The sequence below is a fragment of the Trachurus trachurus genome (genome assembly GCF_905171665.1).
Source record: "Trachurus trachurus genome assembly, chromosome: 21".
In the NCBI taxonomy this organism is placed as follows: Eukaryota; Metazoa; Chordata; class Actinopteri; order Carangiformes; family Carangidae; genus Trachurus; species Trachurus trachurus.
Window position 1 is genome coordinate 18,438,175 of NC_139899.1, and position 22,345 is coordinate 18,460,519.

Here is a 22,345-nt window from a genome sequence, read left to right on the forward strand (position 1 = left end):
TATGGCTCAATACTGCCACCTTGTGACCAAAATCAGCCACAGCATATTACTGTGCAGTTCACTACTTTAAGAAAAATCTTACACCTGAGTTGAGAATTGTATTTGAATAAATTAACCATCCGCGTCTACATATATTAGAGTAATTAGTATTTTGAGTTTATGTTTATTTCTGTGAGAGTAGTAGCTAAGTAAAAAAGTAAAATACAATAAAAAGTAGAAGCCACTTCAGACTGTGAGCGCGCAAGGCACGCAGCTACATGGAGAATAATGAACACTCATGCGCAAAAAAATGCTCCAAGTTTCTCTATAATTCTATTCATGTCACTTCTGTTCTAATGGGCTCTATGCAGCTCCAGCACTTCCTGAATTTAAGGCAGGTCCTTCATTTCCTGTCTTACATTATTGGACAAACTGATTAATCCAGGTGTGTCTGACCATTGTGACTACTCAGACACACCTGGATTAATCAGTTTGTCCAATAATGTAAGACAGAAAATGAAGGACCTGCCTTAAATTCAGGAAGTGCTGGAGCTGTGCATAGAGCCCATTCACTCAGTATATTTTCGTTATTGTTTTTGTTGAAAACCCACACTCATCACTGTAAGCTCCAGCTGTTCTATGTTCTATGTCTATGTGCTACTGAAAAGGAAAGAGGACCAAAAGCAAGCCCTTAATTTTCACACAATTTTCAAACATATAGCCTACTGATTTGTGTCCTGAAGTGGTGTTCTGATCAACACACCAGTGTGAACCTGGTGACAAACTCTGAACTACACTATACTGCACTAGCCTATAGCCAAAGCTGTTTTGTTTAGCCTAATTGTTTTTAACAGCAAGGGTGTGTGCCCTACCTTTGCTGCAATGTAGTAAATGTGTATCCTTTCTGTATAGGTAAATACAGGTACAGGTACAGATCATATTTAGCGTACTATTATAGTGACCTAAAAATAAAAAGTGGACCAAAATCATTTACTTGTTCTTCAATAGTCACTTTCATCTCATCTCTCCAGTTAACTCACCTTGTCCTCTGCCATTCTTGTTAGGTTCTCCTCGAGAACGCCCCTTTCTCTCAAGGCTGAGAGAAAATGCATGGTGACCGCAGTGATCTAGAGAGTCAACACAGTAAATGTAGTCAGAACCTAGCGTCTGTAACACAGTTGTTAAACTCTTGGCTGCGTCTTAATAACTTTAAATACAAAAGGGCATAGGCTACTTCCTCTGATTATTTAATAGACACATTTTAAGTTGATCACTGTAATGCATTGTGCCGCACTAACCATAATGTAAACACACTCATCACATCACTGCTAATAAACACTTTATTAGGCTACATCTTGCTAAATTAGCACTAGCTTTCGTTAGGGTTTTGTCAGTGTAGAAACCCCGAAATCGCAGCCGTCTGTCGGTTGCTATTCTGACAGCCACTTGTTCGTAAGCTTTAAGCAAAGTCGTCTCTGGCTTTAGCCTATTTGAGCAGCAAGCATGGATGTATTATGGCAGCAAGTAGCGCCGCGGTAGGTGTTTAGGCTAACCGGTAAAAACTAAACTAAACTAAACAAAAACGCTGTCCAGCAAACAAACTAACACAAAGGGTATCTTACCGGTAAGGTGTGCTCAATTGGCTCCAGCCTGCAGCCAGCTGTGACGATTGACTTGGAGCCTTCTTCTTTTTACAGTCTGCTTGGAGCACCTCGCAGTCAGTCTCTGAGTTGAGCCTCAATATTAGAACGTCTCTGGTTGAGCCCAGATTGAGCCCAACAAGTATCCTGTACGGAAGCCGAGAACCAAATAATTTAATTCGTTATCACGGGAAAACGGTCTTTGTTATCTCGAGATAACGAAATAATTAATTCGTTATCACGAGAAAACGGTCTTTGTTATAACGAGATAACGAAATAAACTAATTCGTTATCACGAGAAAACGGACTTTGTTATCTCGAGATAACGAAATAATAAGTCGTTATCACGAGAAAACGGTAATAAAAAAAATTATACGGACCTGGCCGTTCTCGGCTTCCGTACTGTAGGGCTCCACCACATCAACATTATTTTCGAGCAGAGTTAACCCAGACATAGGCTAGTGTATTTGTATGTTCATGTTGTGCGCAAAAGATGATAACTCGTGCGCACAAGATACTTATCCTGCGTAAACAAGTTATCATCTCGTGCGCACGTGATGAAAAAAAAATACAACTTTGCTGGACTCAGACCAGGGGCTCCAGAAGATACTGGCGGGGGTTGTTGTTTTCATGAATCAGATCTCTAAATATAGCCCAATAGTTACTATCATATTTTGAATATAGCTATAACTTCAGCAAGTGAACAAAAGCACTAAAAGCTTCGTTTACAATAGATATTTAATTGTATCTTGGCATCAGGGGGGAGGCACGGGCGCTCGCAAATTAAAGTTGTTACACCTGCGCAATCATCCCGTTTGCACGTGCATTGGCCTTCATGACGTCATCTAGGGCGCTCTTTTTAGTTAAGTGCAGACCGCTGAGATGGTCCCCTATCTCAGTGAGGTGATGGAAACAACATAGACATAGACATAGACATATATAAATAGCCCTATAGCTTACCTGGGTCTAAATTTACATATAGGGGGGAGGGGTTCTGATAGGCTATACGAGTTGAATAAATATTTAAGAGAGTGTGCTCATGTCAAAAAATATCTGACAGTGAGGTGAGAGGTTTGTAAACACGGCACATCCTGGACTGTACCAAAGCCGGAGGGCAGTGAGTTCACAGTAAAGTCTGGATCTCCATATTAACACCGCGCGAAGAGAAACTGGTTTCTTTATCTTTCTCCTTTTTGGCCTCGGGTGATAATTAAGAAAAAAAGTTGGTGGTGTGTTGACTTTTTAATGACAGTTAAAAGATAAACATCTCCTTTTCACCGTTCAAAAACACCCCCGCCCCACCCCAGCCCTTTCTCTGGGCGGAAGTGAACCGTGGATCAGCTGAGCGCGAGGATCCCGCCCCGTTAGCTGGGGCTGTCATCATCAGTCCTGCTACTGCTGAAGCGGTTTGTTGCGGACTCACGCATCCTCTTGGACAGATTTCTAGTTCGCTACGGTTTTCCTTTGGTGTCTCGTTAAGGTGGGATATTGAGCATGAAGACCGGGCTTTGAAGCGAGTGTGTTCCGGTTCGTTCTCGGCTCGTTTCCCAATTGGTGAGTCATTAATGCACCTGATGTCTGGACAATATTGTTTGCGGCGGTGCTGTTCGACCAAGCGTCTCATGCTGTGTTCATTTCACCAGAGGAGCTTGTTATTTTTTTTTATCTCACACTAGAAATGTTAAACCTGGTCGTTTAAATACGTGTTAAGTTACATTATTATGGCTATAGCTAGCTTGCTATATTGCCATAATTGTGAAATTGAAATAGGCTAATGGTAAAATGCGAATAAGCTAGTGGTACACGCATTTTTAATTGCAGAAAAACATACATAGTCATGAAAGCAGAGATGTTTATCACCCAGTCTGTGGTGTGAGGTCGTGCAGTTACATAATAGTGTCCACTGATGCTTCAGTGTGATCACAGAGCATTTAAGATGCAGCAGCCAACTATGTGCTCTCTCAGTCAGTTTAATGTTGGAGGGTGTGCACTGTGCACTGTGCATGTGTCTGCTCATGTGCAATCTCGCAGCCAAACACCATCACATTGAAGCCTGTTGTAGTGGTGGTGTCAGTCAGGTGACACAGTCCACAGCTGGGCTCGCTGTGAGCCATATAGTGTCCACCCTCAAAGCACACACTCTGCAAAACAACAGGCCCGTGGAAATGCATATTTGGCTTGTGTTGGGCTTGTGTACATACAATAAGGAAGTTGCGGTGGTGCGATCAGTTCTGCTCGGCCTTCACAATTTGATTATCAAGCTGTTACCTATGAATAAGCAGAGTATTTATGTTCCTCATTTGCTTGATGATTGCACAGGTCTGTGTGCATTCAAAACATCTCAGCCAGCTCTGCACAGGATAGGATCAATTAAGCAACACTTGCCTTTTAGACAGATCCATCTTTCACATGCTTTTCCTGATGTACTTAAATATTAATATCAAAGCTGTCAGTGGGGAGGAGAGTAGGGGGTCTAATCCACCAGTGACTGGGTTGTAGCTATGGGTCTTTACAAATGCTGAGGTCACGAGTCCTGCATGTGGCTTTCATTGGTAAGAAGGGCTTATATTTCAGCTATTTGATCATTTCAAGGCACAGTTAGTGAAACACGATGGAATGCCATGTTTTTTTTACGCAAAGTGGACCAAACATTGATTCATGTAAACAAAGGAAAGTTACCTCTCTACATGTTATTATATAGCCTACTGTTCAATTATTCTATCAATTAAATATGGCACCAGTGACACTTATCTCCTAACCACTAAAACATAAACAAACAAACCCTCCTAATTTGTCAGTATCAGCTTATCAACGTAATGTGTGAACTGTCAACTGTAAACTGTCTTGGTTGGTGAATAACCAGAATTAATGAACCCCTTCCAACAGTTTTACATCTTATCTTTTATTTAAAAGTCAATGTTGATTAATAGATCTGCTGGGTTTGTCGGGTAGGGTTGCCTCATGGTGGTTTATTTAACAAAGGTCTGCAGTGTAACTGTTTGGAAGGAGTTTGTGAATCACCATTGAGGTTTATTTATGGACAGTTTGCAGGGTCCATTCAGGAGATAAGAGGGGAAATGCTGTTTTCCTCACTCTCCATCGCTTGGCAGTTCATCGTTCTCTCCTTTTACGAGCGATGTCCCCAAATTTCTCTTACTCGCTGACTGTCACACTGTCAGGTTTGTTTCATCACAAGAAACAATCCTCCTCTTTCTCTCCCTTATTCCCACGGATCTGGGACTGGATTTTTTTATTAGCCTACTTTATCATTGTACTGCAGGTTTTCCTATCAAAGGTCATCGGAGGCTAAGTCCTTAAATTGCTTATTTTGATTGAGTGTCAAAGAACCCACTGTATTTAGTTTGTAAAAAAATATGAGGTGGCATAAATCATATCATATTTCCACATTTTTAACTTGGTATTTCTATTTTGCAAGTGACCCAGAAGAGTTGTCAGTTATTGAGTTATCACTGATCATTTTTCTGCAGTCACCTGTTTGTCTCAGCTCTAATGCACTGCCATCCTCAGCACGTGCTGTTGGGCTTGTCCACCATCGTAAAGCTCCACTCGGCTCGCCCACGGGGAGTCCAGATGTCTGTGCTCCTCTAATCCTGCCATGCCACTCCCCCACCCATCTCTCTGTTTAGCTGTATTCAAACACACAACAGGCACAAACACACACACAAACAAACTCACACACCACCGCCTGTGCCATGTGCTTGAAAGCAAGACAGCGACTCTTTCTAGATCATGTATTTAGCTGCCGGGTGCTCTGTAGAAAATGAAGGTGTGTTATTTGGCCAGTGAGGCCAAAGATAAGATAAGATACCACGGTTAAGTTCTTTCTCAGGACCCTTTTAAATCTGCATTAATCAATATTGTTGAATAAACAAAGGATCATACAGCTTTATTTGAGGTACAAGTGGTTGTCGAGATGATCATACAGAATTAGCATCCAGTCCGTAGAGATTTTATAAGTATTTTTAGCTCTTTTATTTTGGTTTTCTGGGCCACAACTTCACTGTTTGTTTTACTTGAGGTGATAAATTGTCTACGTTGCTCCATTTTTTCCATCAAGAGGCCAACAAGCTCAATTAATGCAGCTTCAGATTTCTCTCTGTGAGACAAGCTGTAGGGCCTATTTCTCCGAACCCAATCCATAACTTGTTTTTCTCTAGAAGTGCATTCATAGTTTGTGTTGGGACTCCTCCCTCGTCAGACTGAGAGACAGGTCAGTCAGACGAACACCGACCGGTCATGAATGAGGACATTTGTCTCCTTTTGCCTCAGAGCTTGTGTATGTCAGTGAACAGAGCTAAATTGGCTAATTTTATTTGCTATAAACAAGCCTCAGAGGCAGAGGGAAATCCAGCAGGTTGCAGACATACAGATACTCTCACAGAACTTGTTCCTTTCGTTCCAGCTCGATAAACTTGCTGTTTTTTTCCCCCCTCAAAACCTCTCATTTGTCTCGCCTCTCCTCCAGACACATTGTGCTGCTGAACATGCTGGGATCAGACTGATGCAACATGGATCCCGAGGAGTTAGAGCTGCAGAATGACTACCGTTACCGTAGCTATGCGGCAGTCATTGAGAAAGCGCTGCGAAACTTTGAGTCTTCAAGTGAGTGGGCTGATCTAATCTCCTCCCTGGGAAAGCTCAATAAGGTACAGTATGGTGCTCTTAGATTACCTGTAACACTAAACCTGCTAATGGCTTGTGTCAACAACCTGTGTTCTTGTGTTAGAAATGATTTCACATCTGTATTTTTTTTTCCATGACTGTTTTTGTGGGTGTTAATTTCACAGCTTATGCGTCTCAGTTCTCTGTAGTTATGAGGAAGTTCTTTTTAATCTTGACTATGTGCTTTACAACTTCATTGCTCAAGGCTTGTAGTCATTTATGCAGAGCAGATATTTACTTTGGTGTCTGTGTGTGTGTGTGTGTGTGTGTGTGTGTGTGTGTGTGTGTGTGTGTGTGTGTGTGTGTGTGTGTGTGTGTGTGTGTCGATGCACAAAAATTAGTCCTTAAAGTACATTGCAAATGTGAGGGAGAGAAAATGTTCATGTTCATGCAAAATCCTGTTCATCCAGTGTCTGTTGTGTTGTTTTATTTAAAGTCTTATGTGTTTTTTGCAGAATTCTGCCTCAGTGCATTAATTCTTTGATGAAAGACCAATCCAGCTCCTTCACGTTTTCTCTCTCTTTGTCTCTCTCAGGCCCTGCAGAGTAACCTCCGCTACTCACTCTTACCCAAGAGGCTGATCATAGGGAAGCGCCTGGCACAGTGCCTACATCCGGCCCTGCCCAGCGGCGTGCACCTCAAGGCTCTGGAGACCTATGAGGTCATCTTTAAAATCATCGGCACAAAATGGCTGGCCAAGGATCTGTTCATTTACAGGTGAAAATACCAATACCCTCATTGTTTTACTGCTTCAAGGAGAGTGATACTGACCTGATTACCAGTGCAGCTTTTTTTGTGACTTTTGTATCTCTCTGGTTTTTAGCTCAGGGTTGTTCCCACTGTTGGGCCATGCAGCCATGGCAGTGAAGCCTGTGCTGCTGACGCTGTATGAGCGTTACTATCTCCCACTTCAGCGGGCTTTGCTGCCTAGTCTTCAGGCCTTCATAACCGGACTCCTGCCAGGCCTAGAGGAGGGTCTGGATGTCTACGACAGGTACACGCCTCACACTGCTTTAGTCAGAAGAGACAACCTGCTGAAAATACTATTTACTACCTGTTTGAATATTCTTTGCTTTTTTGCAGTGTTGTAAAGTTGAAAGGATTAAGGGATTAAATGTAGTTTTCTCACAGAACAGCCTTTTTTCCAAACAATATCCTAATCCTAAACTAACATTATAAATGAAGTCTTATATATACCTTCAAGATGTTCTAAAGAGGAACTGCTCTTTTTAAGGTGTTGGCGTGTTCAGCAAGTGTTGTGCAACTTGAGATAAAGCCTCACTTTGTTCAGAACCTATCTGTTCTCTGATTATTTTTATTTGTACCGACTCATCACAGGAGAGGAAGTTGTATCTTACTTCACTTTGTCCTCCCTGGTATTAAGATTCACATTTCACTTCAGAGTTGTATGCAAAAATTCAGGGGCTTTAAAAAAATGGCTCAAACATTTGCAGATTGCATGATTACAGAAGTAACAAGATATTAACATTTGAGGAAGGGCTCAGCTCTTTATCTGTTTGCTGCAGGGGTTGTTTTCATTTCAAAAACACATGTTTTGCCCAAACTTTAACATGCAACTATGTATATGTCTGTGATGATGTGTAAATAGAGCTTTATTACTGAACGACTGTTTTGATCAGAATTGATTGGCATGACCACGAGGGTGGTCTGCTGCTCAGAAATATAGATTTATTAGTAGACGTACTGTTGAACACACGTCAGTGAGTTCTCTTCATTTTGTCTTCTCTCTCTCTGTCTAGGACTGATGCATTGCTGATCAAGTTGTCACTGCTGGTGGGTCAGCAGGTGTTTTACGGCGCCCTGTGGGGCAGCATGGTGGTCAGCTCCTCAGTGCGGCTGCCCGCCTCAGTCTTCATAGTCACGCATTTCGACCGTATGGCGTCCCTGCAGCAGCAGGCACACATGCTAGGCTACGACCACCGCCTAGTGGTGAGTGTTTGTGTCTTACAACACATTTAGTAACAAAGATCAACACAAAGAGGAATATTTTTGTATTATGTTTCAGTGTATTTCAACGGTTTTCTGCATCGCCATCTTTTTGTTTTCTGTCTGATTGAAATCTCGGCTTCTCTGTGTGTCCAGGTGAAGTCAGTGTGTCTTTCTCTGCAAGACTCAAACGCCCTGGTGCAGAGGAACATGCTTGAAATCCTGCTCTTCTTTTTCCCCTTTGCCACATGCCTGGTAGGTGTGAAAGGTGAAGGATTCTGGGAGTTATGGTGGCCTTTAAAGAGCATGTTTCTATTTCAATGGACTGAGGCCCAATGAAACCCTTTGCTGTTGTTTGGGGGAAAATTACATAGTGATGACAAAAAATCCTCTTCAACTGAGTCTTAGTTAGATCACTGTGTGTAATACATACAGTATGTATCAGACTTAGACAGCAGCTTTACATCTTTAATGAAAATATGATGCTAGGAATTATCTGTGATAAATTTTGTTTTCTCTTCCCTCTTCATTGAAAATTGCAAGTGCTGTACCACTCCTTCACTGTTGTGTGTGTGTGTGTGTGTTGTTTGTGCAGGACCCAGCAGCGACCTGTATTGTTTTGAGTGAGGACGACATGACCACAGTGGTGTCTGCAGCTTCACTCACACTGCTACGCAGAGACATGTCCCTGAACAGACGCCTCTACGCCTGGCTCCTAGGTGCTTACTTGAGTCATACAAACCGTGTGTCATCATACCACTTTTATTGTCATTGGTCTCTCAGTTCAGTTGCTGTCGTTTGTCCTCATGCACATATACATGTATTTTCAGGCACAGACACAAAAGGGGAAATGGTGGCCCCACACCAGACTCTCTCCTCCACCGCAGAGGATCATACATCATACTACTTCAGCACCTACTCCAGAGATTTCCTTGTACAGGTAATGCACATACATGCTAAAACCTTAAAAGTACTTGTATACTAACTGATCTCTCAATCTTGAAGTGAAAGATTCTCATTTGTTTTTGGTTTGTCAGATGTGTTGTTCTAAACAGAGCACTAATCAATGTTTATCTTATTTTAATCTGTTTATTTATGTGACTCCAGGCTCTGATTAACATCCTCAAACAGAAGGATGTTGAGAGTGACCCTGAGAATGTGATTGGATACCTCAGGCCCTTCCGCATCATTGTCAGCCTGCTGGATAAACCAGAGATCGGTAGGCAATAACTTGATCCGCCTCTCTCTGTCAATGTGTCAGCCTTATGCTAAACTGATTTAAATGTATTTTATTATGATGGTTTTGCTCAGGTCCAGTTATTTTGAGCAATGTGTTGCTGGAGGTGGTCCGAGCCTTTTACAGCTACTGTCGACAGATGCTGGGGGAGGACACCATCACCAGCTCAGGGCTCTCAGGCAACCAGCTAGCCAGGTGAGAGTCACAGATGAGAGGACGTTCACCGTTGAATGTATCATTTCACTGATAATACGTATATGACACAATTGCAAAAAAAAAGAAAGAAATAGTGAACACAGACACAGGTGGTGATTTTGCTATGTTTTCTTCAACAGCAAGATAAAAGAGAATAAAAATGCATCAGAGATCATAAAGACGGTGAATATGCTCGTCAGCTCCATGAACAGTGAATACCTGTGGGAGTACATGACACGACGCTTCTGCACTTCACTCAGGTACAGCAGGGTTGACTGTGACAGTTGAATTGAGACTACATGACATGTTAATCTATAAAACATGAGCCGATCAGTGAATAGCTGAGTTCACTATGCCGTGTCTAGATTCTATTTTATTCTATTCTTTCTCTGTAGTGAAAAAGATGATCCACCAACGCCTCCTCAGCAGGACCGCAGTCATCCTGCTCCCTCAGTCACAGAGATGTCCAATCTCATCATTTTCCTCCTTGATGTTCTTCCTCTGGTAAAGTGCACACACATCCCTGCTGCATCCCTCTGGTCATCAGCTGCTGTTAACTCGAAACAAATATTGACAACTATTCAACACTATGTGACTCAGTCCTGACTCATACATACAAATACAAACCTGAAGAAAGTTTTATACACAATTAGTCATTTCTACATGTCTCTTTTTACCCTCAGGAGCTCCATGCTGACATCCAGTTCCAGTTCCTCCCAGAGATGCTGGGCATCATGCTGCGGACCCTGCGCGCCCACATGGACACCGTCAGTCTGGAGGACGTCACACACAGCCTGCGTGCCTGCTTCAAGGTCCTCAGTAAGATCCAAATGCCTGTGGCTTACTTAGACCTGGAGGCAGGATCTCACTCGGAGGAAACGGAGTCACAGACGCTAGAGGAGGAAGGCAAAGAAGTTCAGGTTAGAGATTTTCTATTTTTCCTGTCTACTTTTGAAGTTTTTTTTTTATAATTGACTGTGCCTCACAACAAACTTTGTATTTTATCTAGGAGATTGAGCAGGATGGAGAGAAAAATGGCAGTGTTACTCAAGTTAATGGTCACCATGAGGATGAGGAGCTGAACAGAGATGATGCAGAGCCTGCAAATGGTAGTTACGCAGCACTCAGGTCTGAGGACAGCGGACTGGGGATCAGTGCTTCACCATCAGAGCAGCATCTCCCACCAGGGATGGGGATGAGGGCAGAGGGGAATGGGATTTACAAAGAGGGGGACGGAGTGTGGAGGAGGGGAGGCAGCGTTGACACAATGACTGGCTGTTTGCAGGATATACTGTCCTTCATAACCACAAGGTAAACTACTGTCTCATTGTCCCAATTGTTGCAATATAAATTGTTGCAATATAAATTGACTTTAAGGACCAACTGTGATCTCTAAATTTTTATTTTTTATTCCTGTCATGTGTCAGATACCTGCTCGTACAGGTGGAGGATGTCGGGGGGCCTGAGGAAGCGCCGCAGCCGGACACATCTGACACCTCCGTGGATCAGAAGACTCTGTTGACGAGCATGGGAGGGCGTGAAATTAAAGACAAACTCACTGGACTGTTCACCCCAAACAAACTCAAACCTCGACCTGCAGCAGACGCCCAGCTCTCTTCAGCCCCGCTGGAAAAGAAAAAGGAGCGTGTAAAGCCAGGCTGTCTGGACTGGGCGGCGGGCTACATGCCCCGGGGCAAGGCGGAGATCTCTGAGGCTTGTCGACAGGCCTTCACCGCCACCTGCCACCTGTTGCTGGAGTGCACCACCTTCCCTGTCTACTTAAGCGAAGACGAGACTCTGGCTCTCCATACGGACATGTTTGGCCACACAGGTCAGCTCACAGATGGGTTGTGTTTTTTTGCAGCAGACTTAATGACAGACATGTACACGCTTTAACCCACAAAGATGAAGTAATTAATGTGTTTTTTTGTCTTCCTTAGGCACTGACGTGGACAGCCTGCCAGTATGGCTAAGGTCCTTGATGACCCTGTGCTGCCTGTCCAGGGACTACAACGTTCAACACACAGCGGTTGCCTCCCTGTTGGAACTCATCAACCACTCCCAGTCCTTAGTGCTGGTCATCCAGGACAAACACAGACGCTACCAGTCCTCCGACTCCAACCCTCTGAGTGGACGACTGCAGATGGTCACCGTGCCGCCCATCTACCCAGCTGTGCTCCGGGCCATAGAGGAGGGCACGGATTTTTACCAGGTAATATCATCGTACCAGCGTCTGAATTATTCAGAGCCGGTGTGTATAAACGCTGTATTTTCAGATGTTGTGTTTTCTGATTCTGCGCTGTGATGCAGAGGGTGTCCCAGGTGCTGTGGAGCCAGCTGGATGTGGAGCGGAGAGAGCAGCACATTTCCTGCGTGGAACTCTTTTACAGGCTCCACTGTCTCGCTCCGTCGTCGTCGATCTGCGAAGACATCATCTGTCAGGCTCTGTTACACAAAGACAAGGTGTGCGCTCACCTGAAACAACAACTTGTTCTCACACTTGCGTTTCCCTCACAGCATCTTCTGGATATGTCAGTTTAACTGGGTCACACAAACAGATCTTCTAGGACATGTAATGAACTGAGCAAATAAGCCAGTGGTTTGACTTTTGTTTGTCCGCTGCAGGCTGTTAGGCTGGAAGCACTGCACCGCTTCACAGTGCTGTGGCACCTGACCCGAGAGATACAGACCAACAGGACCATGTCTCTCAACCGCTCATTTGACCGGTTAGTACTTGTTCATAAAAATATAATGCATTTAGGACAAATATAGCATCTCTTTCTGTCATCCCAGTGTATTTTTATACTTAGTCTCAGCCCTTCTTTTATGTTGTTAAATTTTCCACATGTGGGTTGGTGCTGCTCTAAATGTAGATTCACCTGCTACTGAAACTGGCAAAGTGGGAACTATGTTTAGAAAAGTTCATGCAAATGTCCTACAGTGTGAGAAGTGAAACCTGAAGTGAAGCAGTGTCACTTGTGTTTATTCCAAGCAAATATGCAGCTGCTGACATCTGTTCTTGAAATGTGTGTTTCTCCCTCAGGTCTCTGTGTGTTGTGGTGGATAGTTTGAGCTGCACCGACGGTTCGATACGTGCAGCAGCTCAGTGCTGGTTGGTCAGGGCGTTGTCTCTCAATGACGTGATCCGAATCTTGGAGCCTATTCTGTTGTTACTGCTCCACCCCTCCACCCAGCGCTGCTCCATTCAAAACATCAAACAAAATCTCACTGCTGGTAAGTGTATGTATCCACAGTGTGTGTTTTGAATTAGTCAATTAAATGTTTGTGGTTTTTTTGAACGCTTTATTAAAGGGGAACTATGCAAGTCTGGTCACTTTTCTGCTGTTTTGCTAACCCTCCTCCTGGCCATGTGCATTTGTTTGCAACAAAGCCGGCGAGAAAGCAATCAATAGAGCGGCACATAACATTATATCATATACGATGTGTATATTTGTGTAGTCTTACGTGTTATAAACAAGAGATTATGGGTTACGGGGTGCGTTTGTGTCGCAGTGCCGCAGAGACGAGATAGAAATCCTGTATAGTTCCTCTTTAAGATGACGTTTCCTTTGCTTTGTAGGTAACCTGAAAGGTCTGAGCAGCAGAAGTCGAAGTTCCACCAAAACGTCGGGGACATCTGCGGACGCCATGGCGACAGAGGTCACCACCTTAAATCTCGCCAACATCGTGGACCGTGAGTCCCTGTGGGCGGAGTTAGACAGCGGTCCAGAGCCGGTCAAACCACTGGACTCTTTAGTGCTATCGAGGAGCGAGAGCGAAGAGACGGAGGAGGAGGAGGACAGAGCGGAGGAGGATGAGGAGGCCGAAAGCGAACACACAGAGTCGGCCGACACCAGCGGCGCCCAGGTATCCACGGAGAACTCCAGCTCCTGCTCCGCTCCGTACCGCAGCATCGAGGAAGGCGGAGACGTCAACGGCCTGCGGAGGGTGGAGTCCGGGCACACGCAGGCGTCTGATTCGCTGTCAAGCGAGGACGAAGAGGATCTGGAGCTGGAGGCCATGGCCCGGTCTCGTCTGTTAAAACAGGAGCGTGAAAAGAGAGAGGCCATCGACTCTCTGTTCCGACACGTGCTGCTGTACCCTGTGGCGGGCGGCTGGCGCCATCTGCTCCAAGGCCTGGCGCTGCTGGACAGCCTGCTGAGGAGCAGCGCCGAGTGCCCCCTGGTGGACGCTCTCTCCTCCACCTCTCTGGACACGAGCTCTGCCGCACATTTAAACCTGGTTTCCAACCTCTTGCAGCGACATCAGCAGGCGCAGGACGGCAAAGGCTTCTACGGCGGCCTGCTCTCCCCCTCCTCCTCCCCGTCCGTGCCCCCGTCCCTTCTCATCGAGCTGCTGGTGTCGCTGTGCCTGCGATTCCTGCGCTCCCATTACCCTTCGTACCTGAGCCTGGGGCCTCTGGACCTGCAGGGCAACAGGGAAGTTCAGGTGAAGAGCGTGGAGGTGCTCACCCGGATGGTGAACCAGCTCAGCTGCGTGGCCCGAGGACAAGAGGGCAACGGCGCCAGTCTGGAGGCCATCCGCAGACTCCTGTCAGGATGTAAAGTGCAGCAATACGCTCTGCTTACGCTCTCTGCATCCATGTACGTCAGCCAAAGGGGATCAGACAAGGGACCGCCCAGAAATGTGGAGCTGCTGGACGAACACGGCGGCCTGTCAGAGGAGAGCCTGGTGCATGTTGGATCAGGGTCGGGACAGGAACAATACCCTTTACAAATGGAACTACTGAAACTCCTTCAGGCTCTCATAGTCCTGGAGCACCACGTGTGGGTCGGTGGGTCCGATTCACGAGGCTCTCCCAGTCATACGGGGGAACCTCGTGAATCCCCGACCGCCGCCACCCCGCTTGCTCGCGAGTGGCAAACCGCGGTCCTTTTCCAGCAGTCCATCAAGGCGGCCCAGTACGTCCAGAGTCACCGCATCACAGCCCAGGGGATGTTTGTTTCTGCCGCTGCCAGGGCCCTGCAGCCTCAGTACGGCTACGCCATGCACCCCCACTGGGTGTCGCTGCTGTGCTGCTCGCTGCCCTACTTGGGACGCTCCCTGGCCATCATCGTGGCTCCTCTCATCAGTCAGATCTGCAGGAACTTGGACGAGTTGGTGAAGCTGTACGAGCACGATGGGGGAAAGACGAGTCAGAGGTAGGTTACACCACCTCAAAACACAAGCTCTCAGCTCTATAGTTTTGTACACTGTGACCATGTAATAGTTCAATCTGTCTTTTTCAAACAAGGCTGTCTGATATTCAGTGTCTAGTAAACCACCAGTCAATCCCACAAAGGCCCCATGACCAAAACCAAAATACATTTTTTATAATTCTTGGTAATAATTTTGAAGATTATGATCTTATTTATTCGTGTGTGTGATAAATCAGCATGATAATGACCTGATGAAGGGCTGAGGAGCCCGAAACGTTGTCAGTAAAAATATTTGGAGCATAACGAGGTTGTGCGGGCTGTTTCTTTTTTCTTTTGAAGCTTCCCCCTTAGCCCAGCACACCAAGCAAGGGATGCGCGTATACTCTTACAATTTTTGTGATAAATCATAAAAAATGAGCAAGAAATGGCTATTAGTTTATTAGTCACAGATGAAGGAAAAGGACAAAAATAGTCCAGAAATGTAAAAAATAAAATAAAATGCACCCAAGCTTTACTCCAGTATGTTGTCTTAGAGGAAGATGCAAGAGCATGAAACTAGTGATATGACAGCAATTTATGTGGTATATTATTTTTGGGCTTTTGCACCAAAAGTGGGATGGTTGTTAACAGGTCACATCACATATTTGATTTGTTATCGTGTCTTCTGATCAGTCTCGGTGGCAGGAGGGAGAACATCGCCCCTGACTACCCTCTGACTCTGCTCGAAGGCCTGACCACCATTACACACTATTGTCTACTGGACAACAAGAGGGTGAGGAGCAAGCACACACACACAAACACACACACATTTGTACTTTTTACATCTATAGTAATGTCAGTTTCTTCTCTCTGTCAGTCCCTGGTTGCCTGTGATCCTATGGATGTCCGTAATGCCCGCAACGCTGTGATTGAAGCTCTGCCAGACATGCTCAGCAGTATGGCGTTGTTATGGGGTGCAGTCATGAGAGAGGAGCTCCAGAGGCGAGCGTCTGACTCTGGCCAGAGCAGCAAACACACCTCAACCTCTGTCTATTTCAAGAGCACCAAGGTGTGTGTTACTAACATATACGTACATATATATTTCTGCAGGCTTTTATGCCAACAGAGATATACGTTAAGAGCTGTGTTTATTGATCCTGTAATGTTGTTTTGTATGTGTAGATCCTACGTCAGCGAATTCTACAGTTCCTGGTCCCTCTGAGCGGCCAGTATGGAGTTCAGCTGATGGCCTCACTGGGAGTGGTGTGGAGCAGCAGGAAGAGTAAAAGGAGACATAGAAACAAGGTAAGACCTGCAGTGTGTTGCTAAACAAAGTCACTGATCGGCCTTCGAGTACTTTGCCTGCATCTTAACATCCTTGTCCTCTTCAGGTTTTACCTATGGCCAGCGAGGCCCGACTCACCATTGTGGATCTGGTAAAATCACTGAACACCCTACATACGGACAGCATCCTACATCTAGTCAAAGAGGTTGTGAAGAAACCTCATCAGATCAAAGGAGACCAGGTCAGCAAACATACATACACCCACACACAGATGATCAGTACTTTAATAATTTATTTTCTCTGATTTTCAAAACAATTGTCTGCTTTTTCCTCCAACAGAAATCAGTCTTGGTAGATATCCCCATGTTGCAGTTCAGCTACTCCTACATCCAGAGGTAAGGAGTTGATACGAACCTAAGTTAAATATGTCCATTCCTTAGGGCAGAATTTGTATAATAATCTCAATTTCTGTCTGTAGTATTTCAGCTCAGGCTCTGCAGGAAAACATTGCTCCTCTTCTCAGTTTGCTCCGGGAGTCTGTTCAGCTCAACCTGGCCCCACCTGGGCACTTCTTACTGTTGGGGTCAGTTTTTACACATTTGATGCTTGTTGCACACTCTTACATAAACAATATCGGGGTATACACTCCAAAAACAGCTCATAAGTGCCAAAAAATTACTAAATATTTTTCTTTCCATTAATTTATTAATTTATTTTTGGTAAATATAATATTCAGCAAACGTTCTTATCTTGCAGAATCCTCAATGACTTCGTCAACAGGCTCCCAAACCTGGACAATAAGAAGGATACACGAGACCTGCAGGTATGGAGCATATTCAGTTGCTAGGGCTATGATTGAAGAACACATGTGACCACAGTGTGTTGAAATCAGTGTATTTATGTGTCCTGAAGTAATCATACTCATGCACACCAGGTTAAATTGATGTGCATTTAACCTACACGCACACCCATTACATATGCATGGCAACACCACAGACAGGGAGTGTTGCCATGCACATAAAATGCAGAAAAGAAACCTTCTCTTTATGTACGTGGTGTAGAAAGAGACACTCTTAAGGAGAGATTAACAGAAAATAGGGTTATTTAATGCCCAGTTAGAGAAGCCAGGTTTCTCATTTATACAGTGTAACTATAACTATGTGGTAACTTAAGGAAATATAAATGCAGTCATCGATGGTGACATTATCATGCAGGAGGTGACCCAGAGGATCCTGGAGGCGGTTGGTGGGATCGCAGGCTCATCTCTGGAACAGACCAGTTGGCTCAGCCGCAGCCTGGAGGTCAAAGTGCAGTCGCAGGTTTGCCCCGAGGCAGCTGAACCCGAAGACGGAGATGTGGACGGTGAACACTGCGGTAACTTTCTCTTTAACAAATTCACTCATGCATGACCACAGCTGCAGGTCCTGACCACTGGCTGAGAAAATGAAGGCCGTGTCAGAATTGGACCCGTCGGCGCTTGCAAATTGTTCCTGTTGCCATGGAAACGCTGCACTGTCGGCGCACTTTACCCCAGTATTTTCATGGACGGACATCTTTTTTTTTACCCTCTTCTCAAATTTGACCTAAGAGCAGACACCTATTCCTGTATCCATGGAAACCAAGTGGTCCCCATGGGTTGCAGTAGCCCCAGGTACCGTCTGAAAGTAGCACTGATAAGAGGTTACACTGGTGAAGACACAGTTAAAACCAGCGATATTTGAAACATGCAGATGGTTGGTTCAAATTGAATTGAATTTTCATTCCATAAATTGACAGTAAAAGGTGAAAATTAAAGAAAACCCCTTGATGACTGAGTTGACTGAGTGATAAATGAATTGATGCAGATGCCTCCACTCACAGGTACAATTACCATTATGTTGCATGTGTAATATGTGCTCAACTTGATTCTGAACTGAGTCAGGAAAGAGGCATTAATATATCGTGGTCATCCAGTCACAAGTTCAGCTCTGAGTACCAGCGTGTGCACTCAAAGACACACTGAGAATACATCTGAGACCCAATCACTCACTATTCTTTCCCTCTCTTTCTCTTTGTTAGAGTCACTGGCTCAAGCCAGCACCATGGTTTCCTCCTCAGCTCCGTCTGTTTACAGCGTGCAAGCTCTTGTACTCCTGGCTGAGGTAGATTTCTGTGGTTTTATTCATGATGAGCAAATTAATGACTGAATTGTCATGTGTTTGTAGTGCTTGACACACTTTCTCACTGTGTAGATCTTGGCACCACTTCTGGACATGGTATACCGCAGCGACGAGAAGGAGAAAGCCGTTCCTCTCATTTCTCGGCTCATGTACTATGTTTTTCCATACCTGAAGAACCACAGGTAACTGCTGTTGCAGGGGTCTGAGTTATTTCAAGGAGCCTTAGCTCTTTTTTTTTTTTTTTTAGAGTTCTTTTAACTATGACTTTCTCTTATCTAGTGCCTACAACATGCCCAGCTTTGAAGCAGGTGCTCAGCTGCTGAGCAGTCTGAGTGGGTATGCCTACACCAAAAGGGCCTGGAGAAAAGAAGTCTTTGAGCTCTTCATGGATCCTCTCTTCTTCACCATGGATGCCTCCTGTGCACCAAGGTTAGTTTGTTTGTCTGTTGATGGATATTCAAAATACATACACACACGGAAGAATCATCACAACTTTAGTAACTTTAATAACATTAGCTGAATGTGATGAATGTATGGTCCCAATGGCAGCAGGTAATAAAGTCCCTTTATACAGTACAAGTTTGGATTCTCAAACTGTTATAGATTTGAGCTTAAATGCTCTATATTGTGATTTATATATATAATTGTAGATAGATCTGCTATAAATTAGAAGTAATGATTAGTTAGTTTCTACAGAGACAAATTAGATATTGAATATGTCACAGCATATCTGGTCCAGGATAGTTAAACCTCTCAATGTAATGCTGTCCATTCAAACTCAAAAACATAGTATTGATAGAAAAATGAATGCTTTTGCTTGGTCCCCCAAATGAATTAGGTGTTTTTACTTAGTATTTCAATGTGAGTTCTGGTAAATCCTACAGATGTTTTTTATACTGTTTTTCAGAGTAAGAGTCTAAAATCAAAGCTAAGTGTGTATCCCTTTTTGCATGAATTAATTGAAAAATAATTTCTAATGTCTTCTGCTTCACTTCCTTGTGTCCTCTCTAGTTGGAAATCCATTATTGATCATCTCCTCACTCATGAGAAGACTATGTTCAAAGACCTCATGAGTGAGTACAGCCTCTATGATGCTGTAAAAATACAATTCTCTTCTTCTATAGGTGAGAGCAAGACTGTGATAACACAGGATTCATTTGTGTTCACTGAAGTAGAATACAACATGTGTCGGTCTGGAAGGGTTGAGAAAGCTCACAAAGGTTGAGAAAATAATCAATCCAAGAAAATAAAATTGAACCTTCTCAAGGTTTTATATAAGTTGTGAAGCTTTCAAAACAGTGCTGTCAAAATATCACTTCTGGGCCTGTGGTTTCAAGTTCAAATTGCATGTTTTCATTATTTGCTGTTACAAACCATTATCTATGTGTGACGTAGGCATGCAGAGTGGCTCCCTGAAACTGTTTGCTAATGTAGATCAGAAGCCCATGCTGCTGAAGCGCCAGGCGTTCGCCATGTTCAGTGGAGAAATCGACCAGTACCATCTCTACCTGCCTCTCATCCAAGGTGCGGTGCTGTTGCTGAATAAATATTGAAATTTGTTTATCAAAAAACATACATTAAAAACTGACGGATTATAAAAACCTTTTTTCCTTTCAGAGCGTCTCACAGAGGCTTTGCGTATGAACCCTAGCCCTGCTGTGCTAGCCCAGATGTTCCTGATGTTTCGCGTTCTCCTGTTGCGGATTTCATCACAGCACCTGACATCTCTTTGGCCAATCATGGTCACAGAACTGGTAAGATCTCAAACTTTGAGAACCTGGGTTTTAGAGTTGTGTAGACCGACCCAATGCCGAATTACTGTTTTTTTTTAATTCATATAATGGATTTTTTTTTTTTTTGACTTGATTTTCAGATTCGCATTTTTGTACGTCTAGAGAAAGCTCTGCAGGTTGATAAAGACGTCTCAAAGTGAGTTCATTTTGTAATAACAAATGCCTTTGTCTATGACATCCTGTTGATGCTTTTACTCAAGATACTTTGGTCCTTCTTTTGCATGATTGTCTACTACCCTAGGCTGTCAAAGGCAGTGCGTGGAGCCCTTGAAAGAAATGGACCAGTGAATTTCTCTCAAGCAGAGTTAGACATGTACCTGTCCGCCTGCAAATTCCTCGACACCTCCCTGGCTTTTCCTCCAGACAGGATACCACTCTTTCAGATGTAAGAGTCCAATTTAGACACATTACTCTTTTTCGTTTAGTTCTGGTGTTGCATACTTTGTGTGGGTGTTTTATATCTGTCTTACTCTTTCTATTTCACTGTCCACATACAGGTACCGCTGGGCATTTGTCCCCGAGGTGGATGTGAGCCGCTACAACGGCCCAGAGACTGCACTGATGGAGGGCGAGCAGGAATGCATTCCCCACGTCATCAGGGTGTTGGAGGGGATACAACAACGTTATGGGGTAAGATCGTATGTGGGACTGAAGAGTGTTTTGTTTCATGAAATTACAATGTTCCCACTCTGATCGTGATGTCCTGACCTCACATTCCAGACGCTGAATGGGCTGAGTGAGGAATCATCCACAGAGCATTTGGAGTTTCCCCTCCTCACCCAGCGCTCCCTCCGCTCCATCACCCAGCTGTTGCCTTTCCTTCGCACCCTTTGCTGCTCCTTCCAGGGCCCTCCTCCGTACAGCGACCCCATGCCCCACTGCCCGATAGCAGATTACCCAGCAGCTAGTACGGACACAGTCCTGAGGAAACTGGAGTTCATCACTGAAGAAGAGTTCCTGGACTCCATGGAGAGTTGAAAACTCAAGCATGAAAGCTCTTGTGACCCAAGTTTCTCTTCTTAAGCTTTTTAATCTGCAGCCATAAAAATGGAAAACCTAAAACAGGCACAAACAGTGATAATGTTGTATTAAAAACTAGAAGAAAAAAAGGAAATGGTTTTTAAATGTTTTAACTTATCTGATTTCCACATTATGTACCTCTGAGGTGCTCTCACACTGAATCTGTACTGGAAAATCCAAGGGACTTTGTTGTAGTCAATCCAATTGGGTTTCTGGGTATGTAGGAAAAAATGGTATTCATTTCAAATTACTTGGGAATGCTCCTTTCTCTCTCAATGATGCTTATCATCTTAACTGGAAAGTGTCATAGTATCTGCTCTCTTTGTTTTATGTCATTTTAGACTAAAAAAAAAAAAAACCTTACCTCAAATGATTACCTATTGTTATTATGAATAGCAAAAGCTTCAGTAAGTTTTTTTGTTTGACACCAAATAGCAGATTCACTGTGAAGAACCTTCTTAAGTACTGTTTTTGTTCTGTTGAATTTTCCATAACTCTGACTAACCAGACTCTCCATTACAAACATACTGTATATCTGTCTGACTATGAGAATGTAACAACTGTCTGCTAAGTACTTTCTCTTTGATTGTTATGGGAGTCATTATGGGACCTCACATATTTACATTGTTATGAGTCTTATGAGTAAATTACTGAATGTGATTTGTGCACACCGGGAGACCCCATATTAATGGGTGTACCTCGGTAACATACATGGTTGCTATTGTTGGTGTTCAAGGGAAATCAGCCTTTCTTTGTAGTTAATCATGGATAGTTTTTACAACTGCCTGATGTTTTTTTTTTTTTTTTGTCCACTGAATGTTAAAGTAATTTATTTTGGATGTTAAAAGGACCACGTTAAGTTTTCAATTAACAGAAAGAAGCTCCAATAAATTAAATATTAAGCCTAAGTGGTGTGTTTCCTTTCTTCAGTTTCAGTTGTTTGTTTTTTCTAAAGAGGAAAAAAACAAGATAGTGAACACACACTGAACTCTCTCCTCCTCCTTTGCATTATGGTAATTTGCTGCTAATTTGTGTGTACAAACCAGCAAACAAACAAACAAACAGCATGATGCAGATAAATTGTAGAGTAGATCCATATCCATACTGCAGTGCTTTCTTGTCTACCCACCCATAAAGGGTAAATCCAGAGATTCTCAACCAAATACAACAAATTGTTATACCTATCAATTAAAGCAGAAGTGAGTGATATATTTGTGTTAATATAAGTCTTAAATAGTTATATCTTCCGACAGCAATCACTTACATAGA

General features: G+C 43.8%; 1 protein-coding gene across 3 annotated transcripts; it reads left to right on the forward strand.

The window, feature by feature from the left end:
- The first annotated feature begins 3,002 nt into the window (after positions 1-3,002).
- On the forward strand, positions 3,003-21,936 carry dop1b (DOP1 leucine zipper like protein B). 3 transcript variants are annotated; one of them, XM_083996321.1, is made up of 38 exons: positions 3,003-3,173; positions 6,106-6,286; positions 6,838-7,019; positions 7,126-7,296; positions 8,063-8,252; positions 8,406-8,504; positions 8,845-8,968; positions 9,080-9,189; positions 9,357-9,468; positions 9,561-9,681; positions 9,822-9,941; positions 10,077-10,185; positions 10,365-10,601; positions 10,691-10,992; positions 11,109-11,512; positions 11,622-11,893; positions 11,992-12,144; positions 12,307-12,407; positions 12,725-12,921; positions 13,262-14,843; positions 15,513-15,612; positions 15,697-15,888; positions 16,002-16,124; positions 16,211-16,345; positions 16,444-16,499; positions 16,583-16,687; positions 16,861-16,927; positions 17,319-17,478; positions 18,163-18,245; positions 18,336-18,445; positions 18,543-18,692; positions 19,275-19,336; positions 19,659-19,787; positions 19,881-20,017; positions 20,137-20,192; positions 20,298-20,441; positions 20,554-20,686; positions 20,777-21,936. In XM_083996321.1, the coding sequence occupies exons 2-38, from the start codon at positions 6,149-6,151 to the stop codon at positions 21,032-21,034; spliced, it is 6,924 nt and encodes a 2,307-aa protein (XP_083852447.1). In that variant the 5' UTR covers positions 3,003-3,173; positions 6,106-6,148; the 3' UTR covers positions 21,035-21,936. The 3 variants fall into 3 exon arrangements, with proteins under 3 accessions (XP_083852447.1, XP_083852449.1, XP_083852448.1); XM_083996323.1 differs by having other exon boundaries at positions 19,698-19,787; XM_083996322.1 differs by having other exon boundaries at positions 12,725-12,915.
- Positions 21,937-22,345: the final 409 nt, after the last annotated feature.

What these genes read in the sequence shown, in the direction of transcription:
- dop1b (XM_083996321.1), top strand. Translation starts at nt 6,149, where the DNA reads ATGGATCCCGAGGAGTTAGAGCTGCAGAATGACTACCGTTACCGTAGC. An exon ending in TCCTTGATGTTCTTCCTCTG is followed by an intron (nt 10,186 to 10,364) that starts GTAAAGTGCACA and finishes TTTTACCCTCAG; the next exon opens with GAGCTCCATGCTGACATCCA. An exon ending in AGGATACCACTCTTTCAGAT is followed by an intron (nt 20,442 to 20,553) that starts GTAAGAGTCCAA and finishes GTCCACATACAG; the next exon opens with GTACCGCTGGGCATTTGTCC.